Raw genomic sequence first — 21987 nt, 5'->3', positions numbered from 1 at the left:
AAACAACCCAACAGTAAAGTGGTAAAACAAAGCCTAAAACCTTTGAAAAGTGTTATTCAAAAAAGAATACAAAAAAAATGTGTATATACATACATATATACAAATACATATACATGTCTCCAAAAACATAAAACACCCTCAAATAAAAAATAATATTTAGTAATCTAACTCAATAGCCAAGTTATAATATAGTCAATCTAGTTCATCTTTGAAAATATCTGATATCTTTTATTCAGCAAGACTTAATTGTTATGCAGTAAGTTTCAAATAAGAGGAAAAAACTATCTTTAAAATATTCTAAGACCAAAATAAATAAATAAATATTCTAAGACTGAAAAAAAGATATTCTAAGACTGAATATTCTATGTTCAAATATTGCAATAAAATAGATGCTGTACTGAAGAAAAAACATTTCAAAGGTATTGTGCCTTCAACTGAAGCTGAAATTAAAACTAAAAAGCAGAAATAAAACAAACTTGTGAATTCTAGCAATTTATTCCTTAAAGCCAACTTACTTTTACTGTTCTATTTTAGAAAGAGACAAAAACAATCTCACAGGGGCCTAATTCAAATTTCAATATTAAGAAAAAGAAAGAAAACAATTACCAGAAGAAAAAAAGACTAGCAATTAGCAGAATTGCTCATGACAAAGAAGGGTAGACAAGGATATCTACAGAATCAAGGAATAATAGAGCCGGGTCACAAGGAAGAACACAGCAAAGCAAAGCAAAATCAATGTAGACTGCAGACTAGAGCACAGACAGCGTTTAAAGAGTTTTTAAAGATTTTATTTTAAAAGGAAAAAACCAAACTGAAGGTTACGTCCACATCTAACCAAATTTAACTTGAATTCTATACCCCAAGTATCTGTCAAATATATTCACTTTCCTTGCCGAGCCCTAAAAAGATAAGCTTTTTCCTGATGTAAAAACTCCACATGTCCCCCTTCATAAATGTTCTTCCTTACCTTTTGCCACACTAATTCCCATTTAATCTTTAGTTTAAATGTGTGTTCTCTGGAAGATTTTCAGATTAAGTAAAATCCTATATTTTTAATATATAGCATGAATCACCATTATTTATCTGGATTTATTATATGGGTGAATAACTGTTTATTATGTCATTCTAACAAAAAAAAAAACTAATGTTTCATACAGGTGGAAACTTTAATCTGAAAGCTAAACCTTGACCAATAATCAATAATACATCTTTTTTTATCAAGATAGCACTGGTTTAGAATACTATATCTGATGTAGGGGTAAAGGTTCATACCTCTTCAGATGGTATGTTACCATACCACAACTATCACGAAGGTACCAATAATTTTCCACTATAATCCAAGGAGGTAAAAGGCCCAACGATAGCATCTTAATTCATATGACTATTGTTAAAACAAAATGAGATATTGCATATATGGCAATGAACAAAGTAATAGGCATACAGCAAGAGCCTAATAAATATTAATCTTTAGTTTTTCATACTTTATTATGCCAAATTAAGTTTGTGACTAATATCAAACTATTTTTCTTTATTTCTATTAAAGAGATAACAACTCAAGGAAATTATGCATGGAGATATAAAACTTTAATCAAGTTGACATTTGGAAATATAAATCTTAGTTTATGGGGAAAAGAATAAAACTGAAAATATTTACATGAAAAAGTGCTAGGAAGGAATCAGTTCAACTTAAATGTTTTAATCATCAAACACTGACAATCTACACTGATATGTGCTTGTAACATCAAGAATAGACAGATATCATTTGATTTTACAACAGAAGTATTATAATAGACTGATTTCAGTTATGTGATTCCCACTGGACTAATCTGTTTTATATGTCAGGGATGATCTGAAGGTAATCAAGGGTAACTACTTAAAGTCATAGTTCCCTAGTGAAATGGTATCCTGGTATCCTCAATTATCACAAGAATCTTCTCACTCTACAGAGGACTGTGTCAGTCAGCCAGCCTCCATTTAAAAGCAGTCCATTTGCTGCTACAGTCTGACTGTTGGATAGCCAAACAATGTGTTTATGGTATCACCTGGCAAAATAAAGTAATATGGGTATAAATTTAGTATCTGACTTTTCTTATATCTGGTTTGACTTATGTTTAAAAAAAAGGGTAAAAGAGAAGCGGAACATTTATACTAATCTACGGCAACAGACACCTTAGGAGTAAAGGCAGGAATAGCGATACTTTTGTTTGGCATAAAACAAAAAGATAATCACACGAATACTTATTCCTATCATAGGCCAAATTATACACAAATTAGAAGAGACAAACACTAATCACCTAAGAAGTAGCACAGAGGAGACAGTATACTGTAGCTGACACAAAACATGGGAAGCAGTAGGACCCAAGCACAAACCTCTTGTCATCAGTGAATAGCCATGCTACTTTGAAAAAAATTATTTCACCACCACAAACTTCAGTTTTATCATATGTAAAATGCAAACACTACTTTATTTTCCAGATCCTAAGATGGCCTTGAAAAAACAAACATTTCTAAAATTAAGGTGAGTCTAATAATTGATGTAAAAGACAGTGGAATGTCAAGAGAAAGGGGGGTAATTTAAGACTGATATATCTTTGCCTGCACATGTGCAAATTGAGATCTGAGAATATATTTCTTTATGTCATCATGAACCTCAGTCCAGGAGGTGTTTTACAGTGGTGGCAACGTACATACTCACCTGAACTTTAACTTACTTCATATTCTTAAAAATGTCTTCAAAAAGATTCCAAAATGATGTGGCATTGAAATAAACAATTTTTTTTCTCATAGAAGATTGTTAAGTTACACGCAATAAAAATCAATTGAAGTTACTAATTCTCTCAGACCAGACCGTACAAAAATATTTTCAAAAATAGGAGAAGTAACAAGTTGGTATGACCAATTCATGGAGTCAAACATATAAAAGTCAAAACTTCCAGCTAGCTCTCAAGAAAAATTGTTTAACTTTAGAGCTAAGTACTCTGATCAACTACAAAAAAATTAAGTCTAAGCAAATAGGAACCACCAATGAAATTTGATGTCGTCACGCATTAACAAAGATGCTAGAGAGATACAGGCTATCAAAGCAGCATTTCAATACAGTGGTACATGTAACAGCTGATGGTCAAAACTAACTGGGAAAAATCTTAAGTCTCCCAACTATAAACACTTACACATTGATTACAACACTAGAGAAGCAGTGAATGAATAAGTCTTTACTAATAGTAAATAGTTAATAAAAAAAGAAAGGAGAGCAGGGTAAGTAGTAGGTTCTTATCCCTAGGGGGAAAAATACATCTTTTAATCTGTAGCACCTTAAAGAGTCAAATCCAGTAACACCTACCTTCAAGTTTTTTGATGAGAATTAAGATCATAAGTAAACTTACCATAGTGCACACACAGCACATGCAGTGAGCACTTAATGAACTACCACTATTATTAAACATTAATCTAAATAATGAATGATAAAAAATTATTCTTTACTTTTAAAAGCATTGATCCAAATGACAAATTACATTAAGAATATTTTTGTGGTTTGATTCCTAGTTTAAAATATTTTTAAATTACATAAAAATCAGAGCAAGACCATTATGGTTAAGTATATAAAGGCATGTTTTATTTAAATTAGCTATAAATATTGCTGTCATCATTTATCATTGGATCTTTTACTGGTTGTGATGGTATGCTGCTTTCAGTGGGTCAGCATTAAGATTTTATGTCATTTGAATAAAAATGACCAAAATTAAAAGTTATGAAAAAGATAGCAAGTCCATATCTATTTACCTACTTTATTTGTACAAGAAGCCACTGATGAGTGAAACAGGCCAAACTGGGTATTATAGACATGTTTTCTGTGAACTACAAATTAATTTTCATTTTTAATTCAGTTCCAAGATTTAGTATGCTCTTGAAATCAAGGTTTTTAGCTTCCCGGGGTGAGGGGAAAAGCCCAAAATCTGCAACATTGAGCACATGGCTATAATATGCTGGAGTTGAGCAGCAGATGACCCCTGTTCTGCCCAACTCTCTTCAGAAGGGTCATAACCTCAATCCCACCCACTTTCGCCTTTTATGTTACCCTCTCAGACTTTGAAAGTATTTGAATATCCAAATTTTAATGTATAATTGACTTATTTTTCTAACCTGGAGTTTCTGAAGAATTGGACAATGGAGCAGATGCTTCAGCTAAGGCAGCTAATGTAGCTAATACTGATGTAGAGGAATTTCCAAACTGAACAGCAGATACACCCGTTTCATCTATGAGGAAAGAGAAAATAGATTTGAATTTTTATGGAGCTTAACCTAAGGTATTTTTCTGATACTCTCTTTTATTTTATTCAACTTGTAACTGGAGCTTGGATAATATTAGTTTTATGAAAAACAAGCTTGGGTAACATTACCCAGCTTTTTGAAAGACAATACTGCCGGACATTTTGCAATATCACCTTTCTTTTGATTATTTATCTCATAAAAATTTGTTTTTGCCAATTATACCAAAGAAAACAAAAGTGGCTGATAGAAGCTTACCCTCTTTCTTCAACAGTCCTTTCTTAAAAGGATGAATACCTACTAAAGCATAAAATCCCAATAGCTATCCTATATGCATCTCAATACCTGTTGCCTTGGATGAATTTTCTGAAGATACCAGACCTGTTAGGTTCACCACCCCTCCAGGTCCAATGATAAACTGTGGTGTTGCAGTGTGTATCGTCACAGTGTCGGGACTCTCTGGGTTTGTGTTGATTTGGTTCTGCATAGCAATCTAGGGAACAAATTACAGTGTTTTCAGAATTATAACCAGAATACATAGGATGGACTCTCAGTGCAATATAGACACAAATATAAAGGCATAATCTCTAATTTCAGGGGAATCATATAAAGCAAGCCATCATCTCTAATGATTCTACTGAGATTATAGTAGCTAGACAGAGGTGTGAATAAGTTACTCTACTAGGCAAAGTAGCAAAATTCCAAAAGGAGAAATGGTTATATGGCAGCATTTTACAGAACTAGTTGGAAGATACTTTGCTTCCCTCTGGCTCAAGACATTAAAAGAGCTAAATTATTTCCTCTACTTTATCCTGTAACATAGGATAATACAGCAATAAAGTATGTCCTTCCTGCCCAATTAATTATTCTCCATCTTCAGCCCTATCCCCAAAACCGCACTATAAGGAGTAAAATAATTGAAAGATCATAACAAAGTTCATTTTCCCTAACATATAACACCCTTTGGATAACTAACTGAAGTTCAATCGAGGTAGAGTGTCTTAAAGAAGAATGGGTGGGAGAAAAAGAAGACAGGTAAAAAGAAGCAGCAATAAGATCATTCATAGAGACTTTGTTTAGCTGAAGAAAAGTAATCTTAGTTACTAGAAAAATTTATCCAAAAGCCATACATAACTACGCTAACTGCCTGCACCCCCACCCTGCACCACAGTTCCTGTATGCATAAAAAAATGAATAAATCTTAAAAAAAAAAAGAAAGAAAAATAAAAGAAACCAAGCATAATTATATTTCTGCATCACTCACAGAAGTCATTGTTATGGTTGCTAAAAAATAAGTTAGTAGGAAGTATGAAAGATGTTGAAAAAGCATGTAGCAACCAAACATGAAAAGAAAAAGAAAAAAAAACTAGAAAGAAATTTCTAAGAGGGAATTTTAGGAATTAAAGAAGCATCTTCTCTAATCTTCTAATGTTTCATAAAAAGAATATATTCTTACAATCAGGAAAATAAGCAGTAATGAACAAAGAAATGAAAAGTCCTGTCCAAGTTAACAAAAGTCCAGAACCAAAAGTTACAACAGAAATAGTTAAATCAATCTGTAAAATCTGTCAAGAGAAAGATTCTTTATTTTCTTAAATTTAAAGATGAAAGTTACCTGTAGTATCTCTGCTAAATCTTCATTCCCATTGTCTACTGAAATATCAAATGCAGTTTTACAAAATTTACTTTGCGTGTGTACATCAGCACCATATTTGATTAAAAGTTCCACCACTTCTTGATGATTGTGTTCTGTGGCCCAATGTAGAGCTGTCATCTTTAACATGTCCTTTGCATTGACATCAGCACCATGCTACAGAAATATTTCAAAATGAGAGATTTTTAATAATGAATTACTAAGAGTCCTTGATATGAAAATACTGGTCACTAAACTTTAGAGGAGAACTTGTTACTAACATGATCAACTCTGTCTTTTTGCGTTGAATAATCTGTTTCAGGAATCACCACCTCTCAATCAGTTTTCTATCATGTTGACTTCCCTCATTACTTTCCTTCTAGTTGCATTCTGAGGAATGCAACAATTATTTTTCACCCAGCTATGAATGTGAATGGAATAAGAAGTGAAGGAAACTATAAGTGTTCTACCAAAACCCTCTTTAGTTCCTTATGGGGACTGGTCCCTTAATTCCTTATTTACACAAAACAGCCTTTGCTTTCAAAATGAGTACAATGTAAAGAACTAAAAAGCAGCTATCTATAGGTCTACAAGTACATGGTCCAGTACCACAACTACTAGATATACATAGCTATTAAACACTGGAAACACAGCTGCATATGCAAATACACACTGGAATACAAAGACTTACCACCCAAAAAAGATGGGGGGAAAAAAACCTCATTAAGAATTTTTAAATTGGTTTCATGTTAAAATTATATTTTTGTATATACTGAATCATAAAATATCAAAATTACTCTTACCTTTTTAATTATAATGAATAGAAAATCTGTAATTACATGTGGTTTACATTATGCTACTTCTACACTGGCTAAACTAGAGGCCAGAATAAAAAGGACTAAGAATATCTAAATCTTATCACTCTGTTTCAGAATTTTCTACACACTCTTTCTTATTTAGACAATAAAGAAAATCCATGTCTGTGTTATTTTTTATATATAATAGTTTATTTTTACATCATTTTGTGCCTTTTTTCATCTCAGTTGTAATCCCATCACCAAATCACCAGTGTGCCATCACCATAGTCCAGTGCACTTCCCTCCCCGCACCGTTTTTGATCCCATTCCCCACTCCACCCCCATAAAATGTATGTTTGTATTATTTCTGTGCTACTTGTCCAAGCTTTAATTCCTTCCATTAGGAGAACAAATTGAACAAAACAAAGCTGTAGTTATAGTAGAGATCAAGAGCTAAAAAATCAATTGTTTAAAATTTAACTAAGAACAGGCCTAGAAGCTTTTTCCCCCACAGAAAGGAAAACTTTAAGATAATTTTTACCAAATAGTCTTACATACAAAAAATGAGATAATACAGACAAATGCTATGTAGCTGTTCAACAAAACTAGTTCCCCTTCCTCCCTTACAAAACCCAAAGTCTTTGGGAACCGAGTTTCAGAAGCAAAGTTCAAGAAAACACGTACCTTAAGCAAAACCTCTACTATGCTGGCATGGCCCTCAGAAGCTGCCATATGTAATGGCGTTCGGTCCACTTTGGTCCTTGCATCTCTACTTACACCAGCTCGGAGTAGTACTTCTGTGGTGGAATAATGTCCGTACTGTGCTGCCAGATGAAGTGGAGAAGTTCCCAGCTATACCACAAGAGAAGAAAAATCCACATTTACAGGTTTGTAGACAGGCCTTTGACACACTTCTATTACTATTTTTGGGAACCATAATAAGTCTAGATAATATTCATCACAATATGTAATTACAATTTTTTTCTTGTGATATGAATTTTTAAGAGTTACTTTTTTCCTAATTTCAACTATGCAGGATAATATTATTAACTACAAGTACAATGCTATACTTTAATTCCTACGACTTACCGATTTTATTACTGAAAGTTTGTACCTCTAGCCACACTCACCCATTTTCCCCATTGTCCCCATTCTCTACCTCTGGCAACCACAAATCTGTTTTCTGTATCTGTTTTTAATTTAGTTTCATATTTTCCTTTGTCTAACTTATCTAACTTAGCATACTGCCCTCAAGTCTTCATTACTTTGCATTTGGAAGCACAGAAAATCCTACAACTCAAATTATCAAGGCCCTATGGATATTCCAAAGGACCAAGACAGTTCACTAGAACATGACATTTGCTAAGATCACTACTGTAATAACAGCAACAAAGGTTTTTTTTTAAATAATCATTTTCCATGCCAAGCACTATTCTGTTATCTTTACATCTGTTATCTCATTTACTCTCCTCCTAACATAGGTACTATTACTATCCTCATTTGTCAATAAGAACCTAAGCATAAAAAGATTACTAGTTTGTCTAAAGTCACACAACAAGAAAGAATGATACCAAGCTTGTAATGTGTTTTCATTGTATTATAAAAATGGAAATCACTTACCCTGGGAATAATTTTTTTATTACTATTGAAAACCTTTTATTTCTAATGAATGTTATTCTAGCAGCACAAAGGCAATTTTTTTTTTAAGATTTATTTATTTATGAGTGGAAGAACTGGGGTGCAGGCCGTGCTGCTCACCTGAGGGATTGGGGAGCAGAACATGAGGATTTACTGAAACACACTGCTAAGGGGAGCAGCAGGCAAGACAGGAGAGGTCTGCTGCACCAAATGTAGGTTAGTGCTCTGGCAAGGTGTCAAACTCAGGCTGCAGCAGACTGGTCTACCATGGCAGCCCACAATGGAGATTCTTGAACAACCCTTTTTTTCTCCATGTTTATCATACTTTTCTATTCTATTGGATTCTTATACCTAATGATCTCTCTCACTACCCATTTAGCAACCATAATTCTGCTCAATGCATTATTAGGATTTACTGTGCATTAAAAAAAATTTTTTTTAATTGACAGAATATAGGGATACCCCCTCCCAGTCAGGTATTATCACCACAGTGCACCACCACCAACTCACCCACATTCCACCACCACAGACCATTGTGCTTCCTTCTCTCTTTGTTCACATCCTTCCCCCAAACACCTAGCCTTTTTGGTGCTGCAGTTTTGTGGTATGCGATCAAGAGTTAGTTTTTAAACTTGTCCTTTATCTATTATGTACTTTATGTTCCACATATTAGTTGACACTATCCAGTATTTCTCTTTCTCCTCTGACTTATTTCACTTAGCATTATTTCTTTAAGCTTGCTCTAGGTTGCCAAAGATGGCATTAGTTTATCTTTTTTTTAACTGCTGAGTAATATTCCATTATGTATCTATACCATATCTTCTTGGTCTACTCATCTGTCTGGGGCACTTCTATTGTTCCCATAACTTAGCTGTAGTAAATGGTACTGCAATAAACTGGGAGTGCAGGTTTCCCTTTGAATTTGTGTTTCTGAACTTTTGGGGTAGATGCCTAGGAGTGGAATTATTTGGTTGAATGGCAGATTCATTTTTTAATATTTTAATATTAATATTTTATTATTTTAACAGGTCCAGAAGAGCTGGGCCTGTCTGCATTCCCACCAGCAGTGTAGGACAGTTCCCTTTTCTCCACATCCTACCAGTACTTGATGTTTCTGGTCTTTTCTATATGTGCCATTCTCAAAGGTATGGGATAGAATCTCATTATGATCTTGGTTTGCATTTCTTCAACAGGTGATTGTGATCCCTTTTTCATGTGCTTGTTTCAATGTCTTCAATTAAGTCATTTTAGTGTCTTCTTTGAAGAAGTATTTGTATAGTTCTTTTGTTCATGTTTAAATTGGGTTGTTTTGTTTGTCTAGAATTTTATGAGTTCTTTGTATATCTTTGATACCAGTCCTTTTTCAGTTGTATGGTGTGAAAATATTTTCTCCCATTCAGTTGGGTGCCTTTTTGTTTTAGTTACAGTTTCTTTAGCAGTACAGACACTTTTTAGGTTGATGTAGTCACAGCTATTTACATTCTTATGTTTCCTTGCTATTGGGTATGAACCTTAATCTAAAAGCTTACATCATGACATGTTTTACCTTTGTTTTCTTCTATGTATTTTATGCTTTCAGGTTTTACATCAAAGTCTGTGATCCATTCTGAGTTGAATTTGATGTATGGTATGAAATCATGGTCTAGTATCATTCTCTGGCATGTTATCTGTACATTTTCCCAACACCATTTATTGAAGAGGTTATCATTGTGTGTATGTTTTTGGCTCCTTATGTTATAGACTAAATGTACATATTATATATATTATATGTATAATATATATATAATGTATATTTTATATATATATACACACACACGGTTTATTTCTGGGCTCTCAATTCTATTCTATTACTGTGTGTGTGTATCTATTTTTGTTCTAGTACTAAGCTGTTTTAATTATGATGGCTTTATGTACTGGAGGACTAGAAGTGTGATAACTCCATTCCTCTGTTTTCTTTGTCAAGATTACTTTTATATTCGGGATCTTCTGTAATTTCTTATGAATTTCAATGGTGTTTTCTCCAATTCTTTGAAAAGTGCCATTGATATTTTTTATTGGAATTACATTGAATCTGTATATTGTGTTGGTTAGGATGGCCATTTGACAATGTTGATTTTTCCAATCTATAGGCAGGGGATATTTTTCCACTTCTTTGTGTCTTTTTCAATTTCTTTGTAAAGATCTTTACTTCCTTTGTTACATTTACTCCTCAATATGTAATTTTTTTTTTTTTTGGCTGTAACAGTTCACAGAACAGTTTTTTAAATTTCTTCATCTTCTATCTCATTGTGTATATAGGAAGGCAATTTTCTCAGCTTTGTACAGTATTCCACTAATGACTAAGTCACAATTAATTTACCCAATCTATTGAGGAACATTTGGATTGTTTCCAGTTTTTGATAATTATAAATAGTACTGCTGCCAAAAAGAGTCTTGTGTGTGTCTCGAGTACATGAATCAGTTTCTTTTGGGAATACTCTTAGTACTTCAATAGTTACATCACAGAGTATACTTCAATAGTTACATCACAGAGATACAGACTGTGCTCTAATATGTATATCAATTCACACATCTCCTCACCAATGCTTGGTACTGCTAGACTTTGTTTTTTTCTAATCTGGCGAATATCAAATATATTGCATAGTTTAAAAGAAAAGCCATTTGTGGACAGAATATTTGAATAATGTCGGCCAATATGAAAGAAAAGTTTTAGAACCAGTCCCTTTAAAAGACAGCTATAATTTTAAAATTGCTAATACATTTGTAAAATAACAAAATTTTATCAGTTAAAAGGTAATAGGTTCTCTCTGGTGGCACAATGGGTTAAAGCACTGCATTATGAAGCTCTCAAGCCACTGCAGCATAAGTTGGACTCCTCCCCCCCTTAGGAAGGTCCCCAGGGAGCTGACCCACATGGCACAGCATACCTCTTCTGACCTGCCCCTGTTCCCCTCAACAGTGTATTTTGTCAATCTGCTTATTCTGTTCCCCACTCTGTCTCTGGTGAACCCTCTCACCCTCCACACCTCTGGTCTGTCCCCCAGTTCTGTAAGTATAAATAAATCTTTAAAAAAAAAAGGGAGGTGGGGGTGGGAATAGTGACTAACCTTTATCTGGGGAAGAAAAAAAAAAGATTAAGGAAAAAAATACCATCACAATAATAAAATCATTCTTTACCCAGTCTGTAGTAAAAGGAGCTCCATTTGCCATCAAAATACGAACTTCATCATCTTGACCTGCTCGTGCTGCTTCTAAAAGCTTCTTTCCCAAATCTACCAGGGACATCTAAACAAAACAGATAAAATTTAACATCAATACCTCCATTTACCTATATGACAATTTTCCCTTCAAATGGTTGTAATATAGCTATCCAAAATAAAAGATCACACAAAAGAAATTTATATTTAAAAATTTTAAACAGATTTTCCTTTCTCCTTAAGCTTTAACTTAATGAGGATATTAATGGATAATTCATTTGAGTCTTACAAATATTCCTGATAAAAGACATAAAGAGTTAAGTAGCAAAGAAAACATGTAGAATTAAAAACAACAAACTGTTTTCCCTTGAGGAGTTATACAAATAAAGTTTTTCACAAAAGTGAATGGGAATAAGGTAAATGACACTGTCCTGTGTAACTGGTACAAGTTATATCTTCATAGCTCTTTTTTGCAGAAAGTATTCTGAACTCTAATAGAAATTCACTTTTATTACTATTTTACAAGTAATGCTCAATTAAGTCTTCTAGGAAAAAGCATAACTCACATTTAATGGAAATACTGAAAAGAGAACTTTAACAGTATTATCAATTGAGTATCTATCTCACTGAGAGGCTAAAAAGGGTTTTAGGTCTTCAATTCAAGCTAAGAAAACTAATGTTGCAATTGAGAGTGTGTCTTTTTGAATCAGAAATATTGAAATATGTTAGGCAAAGATGACAGGAGCTGTGAAGAAAGATTTGAATGTATCAGAGATGCTAAAATTCCAGGGACTGCAGTTCTGAGACATTCCCTATCTAGAATAATTATTTAGGTGGAACACTACTCAATGAGGTTATTATATGGTATCCTGTGGAAAGGCAAACAGGTAAAAACTGAAGCCTTGTGGGGAAGGGAAAATATGGAACCACTAAGATTTACACAAGAAAAAAATGTGAATTTGTCTCAAAATGCATATGTTCTTTGAGGGTTGAGAAAGTAGTCAAGCAGAAATAAGTTATAAGCAGGGTACGTCAGGTTGACTGGTGTATCCTCATCTTGTATGAATAGGTATTACTAAAGAAAGAGGGGGAAAGTTAATGTGACAAGAAAGTTAACAAAAAGAGCTTGGAAAGGTTATTTATGCCAGAACAAAACAGAATGCACTATATGATTAGAAGCGATATTAAGGAATATAAAAGGGTTGATTAAAAGAAAAATATATACTTGATGTACAGATTTATGCTGATATTAGTGTGGTTTTTTTTTTAGATTCCATAACATGGGAACAATCAAACACAGAAGGAATAACCAAGAACAACAAGGCTTATAAAATGATTCGGTGAACTGTCTATATCCAGAGGTACTTATCACAAGGCAGGAAAGAATTTCTTGTGTTTCATTCATAAGGATAAAATAAAAACAAAAGTAATCTGCAATATAGCCTATGGAAAAGCAGAAGAGAAACAGCCACATGCAGTTATGTTTTTTTACATGTTTTGCTTGTGCCATTTGCAACATTTCTCCTTCAATTTTTTAATTTCCTTTCCTTTTTCCTATCATACTCCCATAACTTAGAAGCGTCACTGAAACCTAAAATACTCCATAATCTAAAGAGGCTAAAGTCTAGAGAGATCACTGATCTTTAACAAAGGACTTTTTCCTGAGGAATATGTACCAGATAAAAGCAAAAAGTTAACGTCAATAGGCAAAGAATCTGCAATAATAACTTCCTACTGAAGGCAAGATAAGGCAGAAAGAAACTGACCTCTCTTCTACAGAAATAAAAATCTAAAATCTAAACTGGCGACTCTAATAAATACAGTGTTTATTAATAAATACAGTGTTTATATGCTGGAAGACCAAAAGTTAATATTGGTGTTTTTAAAATGAAGGAAACCTTTCAAAAATATGCATTTTTAAATACATCTTATGTAAGTAATATAAAATCAATCTGCATTCATGTCGGATGGTTTAGACGTCTAGGTATCTTTTACCAAGCAGCAGTTTAGGATTTTTCCTTGTTTTGTAGAAACTGGTTGTCTGCCTTTTTTTTAATGATTTGTTAGTGTTCTTATGTACATGTTGGATAGGAGTTCTTTTTCAGAGATAGTATTTATTATAAATATCTCTTTCCAGCAACCTGATTTCTCAACTCTCCATGTGTGTAATTTCTTTGAAACCATATACTGTCTTCTACTGGTAAATAAAGTACTTTGTCTTCTAAAAATATGAAACTTTCACACATCATAAAATAACCAAACTAAAATTAAAGGGAGCAAAGGAATATCTGCAACAAAAATGAATGTAAGAAACAATAATTTCACAATTTAGGTCACCTGACTTGAAATGAAAAGGGGGGGGAAATCAGCACCCGCAAATCTAAAGGACATGACCATACATTTTCTAAAAAAGCAAATAGAAGTAATTCACAAGCATAAGCATTGTTTAATGTCATTCTGACAGTCAAGGGTGAGATTAAACTGTCTATTTCACCTATTTCACAGAGGTAGGTAGGTAGGTAGGTAGGTAGGTAGGTAGGTAGGTAGGTAGGTAGGTAGACAGACAGACAGACAGATAGATAGCTAACAATAAAAATGAGTCAACTTTGGCCCTCCCTGGTAGTGCAGCAGGTGAAAGCACTGAACTAAGAAGCTGAAACCACTTATGCGTGAGTTCGATTCCCGCCTGCTGGGAAGGTCCCCACATGGCGTGGCAGACCTCTCCTGACCTGCCTGCTGCTCCCCTCAGCAGTGTACTTCGTTGATCTGCCTGTTCTGTTCCCCACTCTGTTTCTGGTGAGGCCTCTCGCCACGCCTGAGCCTCTGAACTGTAACCCAGTTCTGTATGTACAAATAAATAAATCTTAAAAAAAAAAAGTCAACTTTGTCTTTAATGTCAATTTGACAATTGACATTAAATAAAAGTTACAAAAATGTCCAATCAACTAACCTGATCAGTGATCATTTCTATTCTTTTTTTATATAATAGTTTATTTTTACATCATTTTGTACTTTTTTTTTTTTTAATCTCAATTGTAATCCCCAATGATCACTTCTATTCTAAGGGGAAAACAAAATATATGGAAACAGATCTACCAGTAATGATATAACTGCACACATTATATATAATTATTTTTATAACATGAACAATTAAAGGTAGGAAGTGGTTAAATTGTGGAAAATAATAAAACGAGAAGCAATAATGTACAATAGTAATATTCCATGTTAAATGAAAATATATAAAACTAATTTTTGAATGCACAAAATTCTGCACATAGATAACAAATACTGAAAAATATTAACAATTGTTACAGTAGTGTATTATGGGAAATTCTGTCTCCATCTTACAAAGTTTCTGTATTATTACAGTATTATTTTCCTGATTTAAAAGTGTTTTTAAGAGACAGATTACACTGTATGACTGTCAAATAAGCTAATGCTGACATTAAGGAAAGCTATATACTAAATAGGAAAAGTAGAAAAAATATAGAAAATATAGCATTTGGGGAAAAGAAAATGTATTGATCTGCTATTAAGCACAAAATGACACCTTAAATAAATCAACTTCTTCCATAATTCTACAACTGTCTTAATGAACCAAAGCAAATCATATTTAAAGAACTTCCATATGAAAGTTATTGTGGTTTTAAAGTTATACAGTAAAACTATTATAGATTAATGTAGCTGGATACATTTTTAATCAGTGGTTTCCAAAATGATAGCAGCACTGCCCCCTTGAGGGTCTTTTGGATTATACAGAGAAATTTGGAGGACTAAAGTGAAGAGAGTCCGGTGAAAGTTCTAGTAAGTATTTCATGGGCAAATGCCAGCGATATTAAAGGTCCAGCAAAACAGGGAACAATGTGGTATAGCAAAATTGTTCTAGATGACTTTCAAAGGGTCCATTTCTAAAGGCTAGAAATGATAATGTAAACAAAATTTATTTCTCCATAGCATTAACATATCCCAGATTTTCTATTTTTATTTAATTTATTGTCTGTTTGCTTGGACCAGAATTTTGCTAAGAGTTGTTCACATTTAGGAAAATTGTGTCACCAATACTGATACCACTTGGGTATGTCAATCACCATATTACATGTCAGTCAGCTGCCACACAATTATCACATTCACAGCAATTGTCTATAAAGAATGATTAGTCTGTGACCATTTTCTGTGCCAACTACTATAGTCAGCTGACATATTTACATACTGAGGAACACAGATTGCTATAAACTGCTTTCTTTCACTTTCTCCTTTATAATTATGACATTTTAATAATTTTTAGAAATTATTCAGAGGGGTAACATTAGCTACCATTTTCATTTCTAGTTAGCAAAGAGGCAATGCAAAATACTTACTATAAAAAGGTAGCAACAAATCTAGTTAGACTGAAAATCAATGGTAGAAAACAAACATCATCAAATAAGATCAAAATCAAAGATGCTCTAATTACCTAGTTAAGATAATTGGTAAAAATTAAAATAATGAAAATGATGGCCCTCCCTGGTGGCGCAGCGGGTTAAAGCACAGCACTAAGAAGCTTAAGCCACTTCCACATGAGTTCGATTCCCGCCTGCCCCGGAGGTGACCACATGGCGAGGCAGACCTCTCCTGACCCGCCCGCTGCTCCCCTCAGCAGTGTACTTCATCGATCTGCCTGTTCTGCTTCCCGCTCTGTCTCTGGTGAAGCCTCTCACCCTTCGCATCTCTGGCCTGTACCCCAGTTCTGTACAAATAAATAAATAAATCTTTTAAAAAAATTAAAATAATAAAAATGCCAAGATAACAATTTTATTTGAGTCTCATCTGAGAAGAACCACACACATCATAGTAAAATAATTCTGACCCTTACAGGAACTCAATTGACCAGAAGGGCTAGAGCTCCAAGTCAAAACCTGAAGCTTACTACCTACATACTAAATCCTCAGAAGTAGTGTTAGAATTAAAGAACATGACTTAAGACTAACCAATAAGTATTGTGGGGATTTTCTGGTATAGTCAGTTAACTTTACCCCAATCAGCTAAAGAAGCATAATTTAATTCAATAAATTTTAATTAATATTAAAAATACTTCCTAAAAACATGTCAATAGCACAGAATACCATGTATCTGAATATTCACCCCAATGTCTACTATATTAAATTCCCCCTTGAATCTCTTTACTACTTCCAAAAAATCTTACCACAATCTGATATAAACCATTATTTGCTAAACTCCAATTAAAATGTTTTTTACTAAGATCTAAGGGGGAACTTCTAAATGTCTACAAGTTACTTTTGCTCAAACGCACATGCTGAGAGGGCCATCTAGTGGTAACAGGAATTGTACCAATTTTAAATTCAGTAATCCACAGTTCAGATCTGTTGTAAGGATTCTATTGTTTACAACATATGAAAACTCCAAGAAAAAAAAAACTTTATCGTACTAGTTCCACGTGAATTATTACTAGAACTCCTAAAGTATAAGCCTATTATAATGTACTTAATTATAAAGGTTTCTCATTAAAGATTTTAGAATAAACTTATAGCATTACTCCTCTGCTTGATGAGTACGATTATAAAGCCAAGAAAATTCTCAAGTTTTTCACCAAGCAATTCAGTACATGCATTAAAAGCCTTTAAAATATTTACATTCTTTGGTCTATTAATTTCACTTACATAAATCTATTATAAGGATACTACATAAAATATCTCTATATTAAGACTAATGTTATATAGAGGAAAGCTATAATTCTCTGCTGTAAACAATAGTTAAATTAAGGTAGACCATAATGGAATATTGTAATTTTTTATTTTCATTTTTACTTTTTATTATGAAAAATTTTGAGCAAAACAAGGACACACACAATAGTATAAGGAATTTCCACAAAGCTCCACCTACTTTCAATATTATCAATTAATGGTCAACCTATTTCCACTCATGTATTACTTTGAAATAAACGTCAGACATCTTGTCATTTTGCCTATATTACAGACAAGGTCTTTTCAAGTTCCTCACCCCAAAGCTAGAAGAACCTTGATCCAAGACCTAGACCTATCTAAAGTGAAAGTCAAGTGTCTCTTAGAGATAAACATAACACTTAGTCATTTAAAGATATTCACAAACAGTATGCAACAGCATAGGAGTCAGGACTCTAAAACGAATATAGACCATGTCTTTTTTATTGAAGTAACATTGGTTTACAACATTATATAACTTCAGGTACATCACTGTAAGTCAACACCTGATATGTACTACATTAAAAGTGCATTACTGAATGTCTATTTCCATCAGTCACTATGCAACTGACCTATTTTATCCATTTACTCACCCTTCATTTCCTTTCTGGTAACCACTAATTTTGTTTGATAATCTAAATGATTATTTTTGTTTTATGTAATACATCTGTTTGTTTTGTTCTTTTTACGTATCGCATATGTATGCACTATGTCTTAACTATGTTTAAAATTAATAGAAAACCCCAGGAAAAATATAATGGAAATTACAGATTTTCATGATTTTTCTATTTTCTATCTCAGACAGTTCATATTTTCTACTATAATAAGCATTCCAAGTAACATTAACATAGTATGACCAGGTATATAAGTATTAACATATTCTTAGGTATCAGAATTTAGTTGTCCACATTCTCATTAAGAAAACAACTTCAATAACAATAGCAGCACCTCAGTTCTTGCTAGGTCTTTATCTGTGTTGCCTCATTTAATCTGAACAGCCTTATCAAGATTGTCATTGTCTCCATTTTGAACAGGAGGTAAGGAAAAAGTAAAAAGTTTGCCAAAGAGGTGTAGTTTTGGTCAAAAGATAAGACTGACATTCTAAATCTCTTTTTGTGCTGAGAATTAGAGAACAATGGAGATCTCCTGGGATATAAAATAGCTTGCACTCCAAGGATTTAAGCTTTGTCTCTCTTTGAAGGAAAAAAATCATATGAACTCTGGTATACTTCGAATTTTCTCCCATCCTCATTTTATCTAATGGATTTTGGTTTCTTCTTAACTTAAAATGATATTTTCAAACATAAAATATCTTTTTAAAAATTACTTCTATATATGCCTATCTCAAAAAGTCACTAGATAAACTTCACCAAAACCAGAAGAAAGAAGAATCAAAGGCTTCAAGAAGCAAGGAATCCAACATCAACAGGTGATCCTCTAGGTGATAATAGAGAGCCCAAGATAACAGCTATACAACAGACCTGGAAAGCAAACCAGATTGCAGCCAGAACACAGAGGTTCCAGGAAGGAGGTCTCTAAGGAAGTGACAGTCTAGTAAGTACCCTAAGAAAAGTATGAAACTTCAAGTGTCGAGTTTGGCATGATGAACACAAGGAAACTAAGTAAAAGAAAAAATCAATTTATTTTCAGAGGGAGGGTGAAAAAACTATAAAAGGAAAAAAAAGTAATCCCAATATATGTGTAATATGTAGTAGCAAAAAGTAATAGTTCCAGGGTCCCAAGGTTATAATAACCAGTGAATATCAATCCAAGCAAATTTTTGTAATAATTTTACAGAGAGGATGGAGGATAGACAAAAAAATATGTTTGGGATAGTTCGGTTTAAGAGAGCTAAAGCTCTATCTTCCTATATAGACAACAATATCTAAAACCTTTTTTAAAAATCTAGAAGTAGCTTACACTTCTAATTAACAAATATAGAGGGAAGTGCCTGAAAAAAATAACTTAGAGATATAAAATGTATGTCTCTAACAAAGAGAATTCTACAGATACGAGGACTGGAAATTTTTACCATAAGCCTTGTATTTATTTCTTCAACTATGTACCTGTATACTTTCATAAAATGAAATTATAGTATAAAATGCATGTTTACTGCATATAGGAAATACGTAGTTAAAACTCAAAGTCATCCCCACACTGCTGTGTGGTCTTCCTCCCCCAGAAGTAACCATTTATGTTTCCTGTATACTTTCAGATCTTTTCTATGCTTACAGGAACACAATTTTGCAAAAAGCTTATTACTTTGTAAACAACAACAAAAAAACACACAAAATGGGTTACACTAAGTTTTGCAAGGTGTTTTTTTCACTTAACAAGGATGCCCTTATTTTATCAGTGACATTTTTTTTGGTTACTTGTATATTTTTGTTTATTTATTTTTGAATATTTTTATTGAGGTAATAATGGCTTACTTTATTGTTTCCATTATAGAAACATAGGATCTACCCTTCCCTCTTTTCAGGCATGGTTGCCATAGTGCACACACCACCAAAGAACTCAGATTAAACTACAATAAACTCTGTGTTCCCTTCCTTTTTCTCACCCTTTCTCTCTAGTTGTCCCCAGTCCAGAATCAGCTTTGTAATGATCTTTGACCTGTCTGACTTCATCTGACCTTTTGTTTTGTTTTTCTATATTCCACATAAAGGTGGTACTATCCAGTATTTGTCTTTCTCCTTTTGGCTTATTTCACTTGGTATTATCCCTCCCAATCACACAATGTGAAAAGCAAAAGTTTATTGATAATTGAACGATACTCATATGTGTGTGCATAATATATGTATATGTGTGTAATATGTGTATATGTGTGCAATACACACACACACTGGATTCTCCAGTGTCCTTTTTTCACTCACTCGATCAACGAAAACTTGCTCAAAACCAAGTATACTTGCATTAAGTTCCACAGAGGAAACATTCCTTCTCAGAAATCTTATTCTCTGGGGTCTTGCTATCACGGGCCCACATATGACCCATCAAATCATCAATTATTAAATGATGATAATTCATAATATATGTATACATGGAAACAACAAAGTAGGGGTTGGGGGGCACAAAAGATTACATTACCCACAGTCATACTGTCCATACCCTACGGGCATCTGACCACAGACCAGATATGCACACTGACAGTAGCAGAGCCAGTGAATGCACACACTACAAATGCCAATCCCTTCCTTAAACACTAACCACTAGTTCTGCCCACCTGACTTCATGTCACATGAAACATAAAGGTGAAACAACAAAATGTGGCACCAAATTATGCTCTGATCTGCCCTGGCATCCAAATGGTTCATGTTTGTGCTTTATATAGACCATGCAATGCTCGGATAGTAGCTTTCAATAGATTCCTTGTCTTCTCTCCTGCCTTAAATAGTGGCAATTCCACGGTGTTTCAATTTTCAGTACTTATTTCCTCTGTACGTTCCCTCGTCTAGCAGATTTTGTTCTTAGTCATGATTACCTGATGATTTCCAAATCTAACTTCAGTCCAAACCTCTTCTAGAGCACAACCTACTATTCTACCACATTATCTATCTCTACCAGTAGCGCCAGATCCTGAGGTACTTCAAAATTCAAACTGTCCAGATACTGGCTTATTCCATAAGTCAGAAACCTAGGGTTCTTCCTTAATTGCATCACCACCCCTTTAACCTCTTTTACCCCAATCAATTAAAATTTGTCTTTCTCACCATCTCTCAAATTCTTTACCTCTTTCTACTGATACAGAGCAGACTTTCAGCAAGTACTTGCTGACTGGCTTCACTTCTCTGACACAATCTTTGCCTATCCATGCCTCCATTCTTTCTCCCTTAGAATACTTGTAGACCAGTATCTATGATTCCTTTTGGCCCTCTTCTAGTTTATTCTCCATTCCACTACAAACTATGTTACCATTTTTACTTATTTTTTTAAAAAGATTTGTTTATGCATACAGAACTGGGTACAGGCCAGAAATGTAAGGGGTGAGAGGACTCACCAGAGACAGAGTGGGGAATAGAACAGGCAGATCGACTGAAATACACTGTTGAGGAGAGCAGTGAGCAAGCCAGGAAGGGTCTGCTGTGCCATGTGGGTCAGCTCCCTGACTGGGGATTGAACTCCTGCTGCAGTGGCTGCGACAGCTTTGTTGTGCTGTGCTTTAGCCCATTGCGCCATCATATTTGTTACATATTTTTGTGCATTTTTCCATCTCAGTTGCAATCCTCTAGGGTTTCCCATCAACAAATCACCCATGTGCCATCACCATAGTCCAGTGCATGTTGGAGGGCCCATTTTTAAACAAAAACCATATCCTTTCTCAGTAAAACAAGATAAGCTCAGTGATTCAAAGCAGTACCAAAGTTTCTACAGATTATGTTCTAGAACTGAGCTGTGAAATACAGCAGACACTAGTTCTGAGGCTAGTGAACACTGAAATGACTAGCACAAGTTGAGATGTGCTCTAAGTTAAAACACATCTTCACAGGGGCCCTCCCTGGTGGTGCAGTGGGTTAAAGCACAGCACTAAGAAGCTAAGTCACTTTCGCATGAGTTTGATCCCTGCCCGGAGGTGATCCACATCGTGTGACAGACCTCTCTTGACCCACCCGCTGCTCCCCTCATTAGTGTGCTTCGCCAGTCTGCCTGTTCTGCTCCCCACTCTGTCACTGGTGAATCCTCTCACTGCCCCTGCACTTTTGGCCTGTACCCGAGTTCTGAATCCATAAATAAATACA

The 21987-nt window shown here is 34.0% G+C and overlaps 1 protein-coding gene across 5 annotated transcripts in view; it reads right to left on the bottom strand.

Annotated features, from left to right (window-relative positions):
• GABPB1 (GA binding protein transcription factor, beta subunit 1) overlaps window positions 1-21987 on the bottom strand; it is a 62170-nt gene that overhangs the window by 13943 nt on the left and 26240 nt on the right. For 2 of the 5 annotated variants that reach the window (XM_004687801.2, XM_004687803.1), the window contains 5 exons: window positions 11512-11619; window positions 7381-7548; window positions 5882-6076; window positions 4648-4759; window positions 4141-4254 (listed from right to left, as the gene is read on the bottom strand). In XM_004687801.2, coding sequence (XP_004687858.1) covers window positions 4141-4254; window positions 4648-4759; window positions 5882-6076; window positions 7381-7548; window positions 11512-11619 — 697 coding nt within the window. Of the gene's footprint in view, window positions 1-4140; window positions 4255-4611; window positions 4760-5881; window positions 6077-7380; window positions 7549-11511; window positions 11620-21987 lie in introns of all 5 variants that reach the window. The other 3 variants (XM_012728786.1, XM_004687800.2, XM_012728787.1) reach the window with 2 other exon arrangements.

The sequence above is a fragment of the Condylura cristata genome, unplaced genomic scaffold (genome assembly GCF_000260355.1).
Source record: "Condylura cristata isolate star-nosed mole 26May11 unplaced genomic scaffold, ConCri1.0 scaffold00023, whole genome shotgun sequence".
Classification (NCBI taxonomy): domain Eukaryota; kingdom Metazoa; phylum Chordata; class Mammalia; order Eulipotyphla; family Talpidae; genus Condylura; species Condylura cristata.
This window is presented reverse-complemented; position numbering and strand designations above follow the sequence as displayed.